This window comes from Carassius carassius, chromosome 18, assembly GCF_963082965.1.
Source record: "Carassius carassius chromosome 18, fCarCar2.1, whole genome shotgun sequence".
NCBI lineage: Eukaryota > Metazoa > Chordata > Actinopteri > Cypriniformes > Cyprinidae > Carassius > Carassius carassius.
This window is the reverse complement of record NC_081772.1, coordinates 452,149-462,345: the sequence shown is the minus strand read 5'-3', so window position 1 is coordinate 462,345 and position 10,197 is coordinate 452,149. Positions and strand designations below refer to the sequence as shown.

At 41.8% G+C, this 10,197-nt stretch overlaps 1 protein-coding gene across 1 annotated transcript; it reads left to right on the top strand.

Moving 5' to 3' along the window:
* Positions 1-437: 437 nt before the first annotated feature.
* On the top strand, positions 438-2,244 carry LOC132092030 (zona pellucida sperm-binding protein 4-like). The gene is made up of 8 exons (XM_059498085.1): positions 438-793; positions 871-1,058; positions 1,132-1,229; positions 1,297-1,454; positions 1,532-1,724; positions 1,786-1,933; positions 2,009-2,081; positions 2,159-2,244. The coding sequence occupies exons 1-8, from the start codon at positions 457-459 to the stop codon at positions 2,230-2,232; spliced, it is 1,269 nt and encodes a 422-aa protein (XP_059354068.1). The 5' UTR covers positions 438-456; the 3' UTR covers positions 2,233-2,244.
* Positions 2,245-10,197: the final 7,953 nt, after the last annotated feature.

Genomic DNA, 10,197 nt, shown 5'->3' with positions numbered 1-10,197 from the left:
ATTATTATAATGCAGCATTTAAGAATAGAGCAGCTATGGCTGGGACAGGATTCAGGTTTCACTCAAAGCTTCAATGTAATCATGAGTATGTTAAACCAACTTTCTTTTGAGTCAATCTGAAGATACAGCCCTGTCTAATCTAAGATGTGTTTCAAAGCACAAAACAATACAGATTTGTCAAAACATCAACAATTAGATTCAGCTAATGAAGGATAAACCAAGACCGAAATCAAAATGGTAGAAAAAATATTAGCATGTAATTTTGAATTAAACTCAAGCTTGGGTTTTTTAGTATGTTTAATATGCAGGGAAAAACAAGGAAAACTGAATCTTGTGCAAATCTGGAGAATCATGATTGTTAATGAAGAGGGAGGGACTATAATTAATTAGCTGAAATCTGTAGAGTACAAAAAGACCAATGTGCAGTTTCTCTGTAGTGTGATTAGTTGTTGAACAATGGCTGGAAGTTGGTGTTTGGTTCAGGTATTAGCACTGTGTGCTTTCTGTCATGCTCTTCCAAAGAAGGGTAAGTGGAGTAAACTGCCCCAGAATCCTCAAGTTCTGATGCTCCAGCAAACTGACCAGCGGCTTCAGCAGCCAGTTCAACAGACTAATCAGCAGCTTCCTCAGAAGATTCAGTTTCAGAAGCCAGTAGCGAAGGCTGAGCCTTTGGACAGATGTGCTGTAGCTGATTCTGAGCAGATCCAATGTGGGCAACCTGGTATCAGTAGTGCTGAATGTGAAGCTATCAACTGCTGCTTTAGTGGACAGCAGTGTTACTATGGGAAGGCAGGTAAGAGTGAGTCAGGGTTCTGCTCTCAGTTAAACTGATCCTCAACATTAACCTGCCCTTGTACCCCTTTATTCCAGTGACTGTCCAGTGTATAAGAGATGGTCAGTTTGTGGTAGTGGTGGCTAGAGATGTTACACTGCCTCGACTGAGTCTGGATTCAGTCAGTTTACTGGGAGGATATGACCCAGCTTGCAGTCCTGTGGGGTCCACACCTTCCTTTGCTGTATACCAGTTCCCTGTGACTGCATGTGGCACAAGAGTGATGGTGAGTAGATGCTTATGGTTTTATTCTGCATGGCCTATGATGGACTGGATGCCAATGGTGTTGCTATTTGCAGGAGGACAGTGGTTATGTGGTGTATGAGAACCGAATGACCTCCTCGTATGAAGTGGGGACTGGACCACTTGGTTCTATCACAAGGGACAGCCACTTTGAGTAGGTGATCTATGCTGTTCTTATTTGGTCGTCCCTAACAAATGCTACAAGCTCACTGTCTGTCCAGGCTTCTCTTCCAGTGTAGGTACTCTGGCACTTCTGTGGAAGCTCTGGTTGTGGAGGTGAACACTGTTCCTCCACCTCCACCAGTAGCTGCCCCTGGACCCCTCAGGGTGGAGCTTAGACTGGCCAATGGCCAGTGTGTCACCAAAGGGTGTGCAGAAGGTATGGTCTTGTCCCATGTGTTCCTAGTATCTTTAGACTCCAGGTTGCAGCAGTGTTTAACCCCTGGTGTTCCTCAGGGGATGAGGCCTACACGTCCTACTACAGTGACGCTGATTATCCCGTCACAAAAGTCCTGCGGGAGCCTGTGTATGTTGAGGTGCACATTATGGAGAGGACGGACCCCAACATTGTCCTGATGCTGGGACACTGCTGGGCAACTTCCACCCCCAATCCACTCAGTCTACCCCAGTGGGACCTTCTGGTTGATGGGTGAGTAATGACAATGTTTATCCAGTTAGTCTGGGGCTTTTCTAACCTCTTTCCCTTTCAGATGCCCTTATCAGGATGACCGTTACCTGACCACATTGGTTCCAGTGACTGGATCTTCTGGTCTTCAGTTCCCAACCCACTACAAGCGCTTTATCGTGAAGATGTTCACGTTTGTGGATCCCACATCACTGGCTCCTCTGCAGGAAACTGTATGCCTCTTTTACTAGAACCTTTAACTTTACTCCTTTATAGATTCTGGCTTGACCCTGTTTCCTCCCTGTCAGATCTTCATCCACTGTAGTACAGCGGTGTGCCATCCGTCTTCTGGCTCCTGTGAGCAAAGCTGCGGCAGGACGAGTGAGTTCTTGCTCTTGACTAGAGGAACTGAGGATCTTTCATGATTTCCCTTCACATTTCTAACATTTTTCTTACAGGAAGGGACACTCATGTCAAGACCATCTCTAGTGAGCAGACTGTGGTTTCTAGTGGAGAAGTTACTCTCATGTAAATCTAGTGGTTTTAATAAACATTTTGACACACCATGATGGCTTTGTCAAGTGACCTTTATTAATATGGTGCTCTAAACAAAATGCACCGCTACAAAGCAACCAAACAACATTCATTAGGAAAACTGAGTCAATGTAAAGTGACCATCAACAGCAGTTCATTGAATTCAGTTATGTCATCTCTGTTCAGTTTAAATCATGTCAGTGCAGTCAAGTCCATGATCTCACTGCAAATAGTGACCCAAACTAAGCAAGCCAGAGGCGACAGCGGCAAGGAACCGAAACTCCATCGGTGACAGAATGGAGAAAAAAACCTTGGGAGAAACCAGGCTCAGTTGGGGGGCCAGTTCTCCTCTGACCAGACGAAACCAGTAGTTCAATTCCAGACTGCAGCAAAGTCAGATTGTGCAGAAGAATCATCTGTTTCCTGTGGTCTTGTCCTGGTGCTCCTCTGAGACAAGGTCTTTACAGGGGATCTGTATCTGGGGCTCTAGTTGTCCTGGTCTCCACTGTCTTTCAGGGATGTAGAGGTCCTTTCTAGGTGCTGATCCAGCATCTGGTCTGGATACGTACTGGATCCGGGTGACTGCAGTGACCCTCTGATCTGGAAACAGACTGGATCTGGTGGCTAGTTTTGAGAATGCAGTGGAAGATTATAATGTGACCGGAGCTCATTTAAACACTGAGGTGCTAAACCATTCAGGGCTTTATAAGTAATAAGCAATATTTTAAAATCTATGCGATGCTTGATAGGGAGCCAGTGCAGTGTTGACAGGACGGGGCTAATATGGTCATACTTCCTGGTTCTAGTAAGAACTCTTGCTGCTGCATTTTGGACTAGCTGTAGTTTGTTTACTAAGCGTGCAGAAAGACCACCCAATAAAGCATTACAATAATCTAACCTTGAGGTCATAAACGCATGGATTAACATTTCTGCATTTGACATTGAGAGCATAATTTAGATATTTTTGAGATTGAAAAAATGCAGTCTAACAAATTCTAGAAATGTGACTTTCTAAGGAAAGACCGCGATCAAATAGCACACCTAGGTTCCTAACTGATGATGAAGAATTGACAGAGCAACCATCAAGTCTTATGCTGTGTCCCAAACTTAAGTGGATGGACTTCGAAGGCTGTCCCAAGCTGAAGTGTGTGTACTCCGAAGTGCGGATGTGAATCTGAATGTGTCACGACGTAAGCTGTCCCAAAGTCAGAATGTGCATTTTGAAGTGTCACCGCGGTGCGAAAAAAAAAAAAGAAACTGACGAATTTCGAAAGCGACTTCAAATGCGACCTTCATTTCTCATGAAAATGAAGTGTCCATCTATGGGCACATCGCACCCTACCCAGGGCCGTATTAACCATACGGGCAACTGGGCAATTGCCCAGGGGCCCAAGACCTCTAAAGGGCCCAGGGCAGCAAGGGCACGAGCAAAATACTGTATCTGGTAATCTCCCGCTTTACATTAAACAAACTGTCAACACGGGCTTTTGCGCTGCACAGAGAGACGCTGCGCTGCCTATGACTTTGAACGTGAGTTGAGAGCGGTTGAGAGTCAGTCTCAACCCTGAATGCCTCTCCAAACAACTGTTCACACCACTCACAACTCCTGCAACCCATCCTGAACACCTCTCCAATCAAGCACTCTCACCATTCACACCTCCTGCATCCCCCCTCTCCCCCACACCTGCAATACAGATCAGCGAGGATGCGGTGCACCAGGTCTTCCGGAAGCAGAAAAGGAAAAAAGCACCAGGCCCAGATTGTGTTACACCAGCCTGTCTGAAATCCTGTGCTGACCAGCTGGCCCCCATCTTCACAAAGATCTTCAACAGATCGCTGGAGCTGTGCGAAGTCCCTTCATGCTTCAAATGCTCCACCATCATCCCTATCCCAAAGAAACCCAAAATTACAGGACTAAATGACTACAGGCCTGTGGCTCTAACGTCTGTAGTCATGAAGTCATTTGAAAAACTGGTGCTGGCCCACCTGAAGGACATCACTGGACCCTTGCTGGATCCTCTTCAGTTTGCCTACAGAGCAAACAGGTCTGTGGACGATGCAGTAAACATCGGACTGCATTATGTTCTGCAACACCTAGACAGACCGGGGACCTATGTGAGGATCCTGTTTGTGGACTTCAGCTCTGCCTTTAACACGATCATCCCAAACCTCCTCCTGCCCAAACTAACTCAGCTCTCCGTGCCCACCTCCGTCTGTCAGTGGATCAACAGCTTCCTGACAGACAGGCAGCAGCTAGTGAGGCTGGGAAAATACACATCCAGCACCCGTACAATCAGCACCGGAGCTCCCCAGGGCTGTGTTCTCTCCCCACTGCTCTTCTCCCTGTACACTAATGACTGCACATCTAAGGACCCCTCTGTCAAGCTCCTGAAGTTTGCAGATGACACCACACTCATCGGCCTCATTCAGGACGGTGACGAGTCTGCTTACAGACAGGAGGTTAAAGAGCTGGCTGTCTGGTGCAGTCTCAACAACCTGGAGCTTAACACGCTCAAAACAGTGGAGATGATCGTGGACTTCAGGAGAAACCCCCCTGCACTCCCCCCACTCACCATCATGAACAGCACTGTGACTGCAGTGGAGTCATTCAGGTTCCTGGGCACCACTATCTCTCAGGACCTGAAGTGGGACATTCACATTGACTCCATTGTGAAAAAGGCCCAGCAGAGGTTGTACTTCCTTCGCCAGCTGAGGAAGTTTAACCTGCCACAGGATCTGCTGAAACAGTTCTACTCCACCATCATCGAATCCATCCTCTGCACTTCAGTAACTGTCTGGTTCAGCTCAGCTTCTAAATCGGACCTCAGAAGACTACAGAGGGTAGTCCGGACTGCTGAGCGAATTATCGGTACAACCCTCCCATCTATTCAAGAACTGTACTTATCCAGAGTGAGCAAAAGGGCTGTTAAAATCACTCTGGACCCCTCACATCCAGCACACTCCCTCTTTGAACTGTTGCCATCTGGTCGACGCTACAGAGCACTGAGCACCAGAACGACCAGACACAGGAACAGTTTCTTCCCTCAGGCAATCCATCTTATGAACAGCTGATAATAACTGTGGGACACACTACACTATTTATATTTATATACACTACACTTTTTATCCAACACACATACTTAGCGTACAGTTACAATTTTTCCGTATAATATACATGTACATACATAAATGCTCTTTTTAATATACCTGCCATACATTGTCAATTTGTATATTGTCAATCCTTACCCACCTATTTGTATTTTTTTGTATTTTTTATTCCTTATTGTGTTTTTTGTTCTGTCGCTGTTATGTTGCACTGCGGAGCTCTGTCACGAAAACAAATTCCTCGTATGTGTGAACATACCTGGCAATAAAGCTCATTCTGATTCTGATTCTGATTCTGATTCATGCGGAATGACCAATGAAGAGAGGGCCTCAAGTTAAGACCCTCTCCTCATTGGTCAGTCCGCATGAGGTTGGTCAAATGTTACGCCGAGCGGGTTACGTCAGGCGTTGCTACAACAGAAAAAATAAGCTAAATGGGAGCGTGAAGCGGAAATTAAAAAAGGAAAAGGACATCAGAAACGCAGAAAATGTAAAGTATATACCTAAAATAGGTAATTTCTTCACTCCTGTTAATGTTGACGACAGTTCTGTTAAGTCAGCTTCCGTCAACGACGAGGACAACTCAGCTAGCCAGGACTTTTCTACAAGATGCCAAATGAAAGCAAACATGCACTTCCTCATTATTTAGGATTAAAATTGTGTGTTTTGCCAGGTTTTGTAGTATTTATTTTTATCTTGTCTTCTAGAGAGAAATTGTGTCACAGACACGGCTCTGCACTTTCTATTTTAGCTATTGGACATGAACTTGTTAGTGGCCTTGATTTTGAAGATGTTATACTGTACACCAGTTTGCACAGTCAAAGTCCAGAAAAAAGCCATTGTAAGATGTGTTTGCCAAATGAAGGCATTTCAAATTCAAACATGCACTTCCTCATTATTTAGGATTAAAATTGTGTGTTTTGCCAGATTATGTAGCATTTATTTCTGTCTTGTCTTCTTCAGAGAAATTGACAGATTTCTAAATGTTTATGTAGCACTACAATGTTTAACTGGTTAATTGTGCTGTGATATGTTGTTGTTCTATTTTAAAACAAGTTAAAATGAGCTTAGGATAAAAATGTTTATGAGCAGATAACAGTGATACTGCATTTTATTTATTTATTTTTTTCCTTGAGGTGTCAGCTTTATTAAAATGCTGTATATTGTTGTGGAGGGAAAACTGGCAGATTTCAAATTGTTTGTGTTGGACTAATAACTTGATTGCCTTGTTGAATTCTGAGGAAACAGGGTCACCCTGTCAGGGTGATTTCTGCTTAAAATGAGCTGAGGACCAAAATGTTTCTTGATGTGTTGTCTGTGGTCTTCTGTTATAGCTCTATCAATTCAATACATTTCTATTGGGAATAAATGTTGTTAAATAAACAATGGTTTGAAAGTGGTTGCTTATTTATTCATTTTTGTGAAAATGGAGGATATTTCCCTCCCTCTCAATGTAGTGGGTCAATTTTACCAGATTATACAGATGCTGATGTGTTTTGTTTTCATAGCATCATATGTGAGTGAATGTCTTTGATAGGGGACATAGTAGTGCATTTGTAGTTCTATGAGCATTTAAATATTTGTAAATCAAAATACACCTGATGACAGTTAGAATTTGAAGTATTGAGTATATTTACTGTATATTACAGTAATATATTCTGTATATGACCATATTATGGTGATCCTGGGGTCGTGATGATGGGGCCCTTGAATATTGTTGCCCAGGGTACAACAAAGTGTTAATCTGGCCCTGACCCTACCATATCCCAGAATCACTTGTGCGCAGATGACGGCGGTGTTTATATTCCAAGAACACGGTAGGTGAGAGTCCTGTGGAGGACTTCACATTGAAATGTGAGTATTTTCATTTACCCAAATATCTAGCGTTAAAAGCCAGGTGTTTTTTTTTTATTTTTATATATATATATAAAGCACACAAACAATAAGACCGTCACCGTATAAGGCAATAACTGTCTTTCCCTTTGTTGTATTTCTGTAGTGCTGTCATGCAAGATGTCTACAAATGTTTTAACCAAACTTTATTACTTCAGTACCTAGTTTGTATACATGTCCTGCTGTGTCATATTTTCTAATGTTAGGATTGCTTTGTATTTTTCATAAGTGTTTCCATTTTCTCTTGTTTTAGTGCTATTCTGGAAAAAAGTGAGCCTGCTGGGGAAAGACTTAATACAAAGTTAATAGACTTTTTTTTTTTTTGCTGAAATTCATTGTGCTGTTGTTGTTAACAGGCATGGTTTATTTGCCAAGTGTCCTCGGACAGATGAACGAGTCAGTGGAAGCTGCTCAGGGAAGACATCAAACTCCAGAGAGAGAGAGGAGCACAAGCTTTCTCTTCAGAGAATGCTTAAATTAATTCTTCATTAGCCAAGAGAAAACCGTGGGGAAAAAAGGGTACATTACAGTTTTTCAACAGCTTTTTTAAATGTCATTGTCAATAAACAACCTAGTTTCTTTAGTTTTTGTGGTGCAAGTTGTATAAATTATTCATTTTTTTTTATTGTGTGTAATTTGTTCGTAAATAAGTACTATTCTGTACATTTTGTATATATATATTTTTTTTGCACATTCACGTGTAAATAAAAGTACTTATGTAAGTTGTTTATTTAATGCAGCTTATTTTTCACAAAACAATATTTTGTTTGTTTTCTCATCCTGTAAATATTTTTTTTATTTAAACACCAGGGTCTGGATTGTGGCACCCATCTCTGTTGCTCTTCACTTCTCAGAAGATCCTGCAGCTCTATCAGGGCCATTAAACCATTAAACACCTGTCCAGCGCTGCCACATTCAGATTTATCCTGCAGTACAGGGGTCCAGTCTGATTTAGGGAAAGAAGGAACAGAGAAACTGTTTACAGCTATGACAATGTGATTGGTAGAAGAAATATTGAGATACTTTCGTAAACTACTTTTAATAACTACCAGTACCATATTGTGTAAAATCTAATAGTCATGTTTAAAACCCCAAAAATGAAAAAAAAAACCTTAGATGTGAGCAAAGGATCACAGATTTTTCTTTTTTGGCGGAACTGTACTTTTTGCATACTATATTTCATACTCTAATATACTTAAGGTATTGAGAGTAAAGGTATGTACAGTGTTATTCAGAAAAACAATTTTCAGGATGGTTTTATGTTATTATTACTTCTGCACTAGAGTGTGTGTTGCAGTTTACTTCTAAATATGTTCAATGTTATTCAATTTAAAGTTGCCTAGTAAATATAGTGTTGGGTAGTTTAATCTACAACAATGCATCATGTTGTGAAAGTACGTAAACTTAACGAATGCACTTCCTTACAGTCCACCTCTGATTAAAGTAACAACATTTGTTGTCAGAATATTAAATTCAAACAGTGAACTGCTCAGCTGTAATAGCTTCTGCTGAACATTGAGCTATATGCACTTTTTTCTGTTTTATTTTTATGCTTAACTGCTTAAAAAAACGGGTTGCAAACATGTCTACATATGATCACCATGGTCAAGACGATAAACTACATAAAATCACACCTTTGTAAGATATCAGTCAGCATTTGAACTGCTATGTGTGTTTTGTAGTTTTTCATATGTATCATTACATTATTCAAGTAAGCTCCAAACCAGTACCAGCATTTATAGTTGCGATCCGACAAAGGACGCAGCAAACAAGTGTAATTTATCTGGCCTCGGTCTTGGCTAAAGCTGACGCACATCACCGTCTCCTCCATTATGACGTAATAAATAAAAGCAAAAATGAGCAGTTCTGGCTCCACCTGTCCTCTCTCGTCAGCACTCCTCTTGCACTGTTGCTATGCGACAGAGCGTTAATCGGGAACCTTTGGTGGCGGAATTAGGAAATCCTGCGAAGGCGGAGCATCTCACGCACTTCGGAGACCTGGGGTGCTTCTCAATATCCCTCCTCGCTCCTCCGTCCTCCATCCTTTAACAACTTTTTTAACAAACTTTAACAACATAAGGGCAGATCCCGTTAATCACAGCTGACGACACTTTGAAGTAACGCTGAAGGGAGTGAGGATATCATTTCACTTGATTCCAGTCCTCCATCCTGACGTCTTTTCCTTGCGTCCTTCCCTCGCATCCTGAAGAGGTGGAGCTAAGACAGGAGGAAAGGAAGCGAGGAAAGGAAACGAGGATGCACGAATAAGAATTGAGAAGCACCCCTGTTCTTCGAAGTCTGTGGCCTTCGAAGCGGGCTGGGACACAGCTTTCGACTGTGCTGTGTTGAAGGTGCAGGAAATTGTGATCATACCTATTAACAGTTTGTTTGAATTAAGTATTTGTTTATTAATCAAGACAAAAAGTTACGCTCAAGTTGTATTTTTCCTTCATTTTATGTTTGTTATTTGCCATGCCAGATGGACAATAAATGGATTGGCATATCTGACTTTATTTTGGACAATGACTTGATTTATTCAAGGTAACGCACGCGTCAGAAACAGACTACTAAATTCCATCTGTGTCCCTACAAGTATGTTCAACCATCTTTCTTTTGAGCCAGTCTGAAGATACAGGCCTGTATAATCTAAGATGTGTTTCAAAGTAGCCTACAAAACTATACAGAGTTGTCAAAACATCAACAATTAGATTCAGCAGATGAAGGATAAAACCAAGGATGAATTCAAAATGGCAGAAATAATAATACCATGTAATTTTAAATTAAGTAGGTTTAATATGTGGGGAAAAACAAGGAAAACTGAGTCTTAAGAACCAATGAGAATTACCCAGTTGCATGAGCTCACACTTGCGCAAGTCTGGAGAATCATAATTGTTAATGAAGATTGAGGGACTATAATTAATTAGCTGAAATCTGTAGAATACAAAAAGACCAATATGCAGTTTCT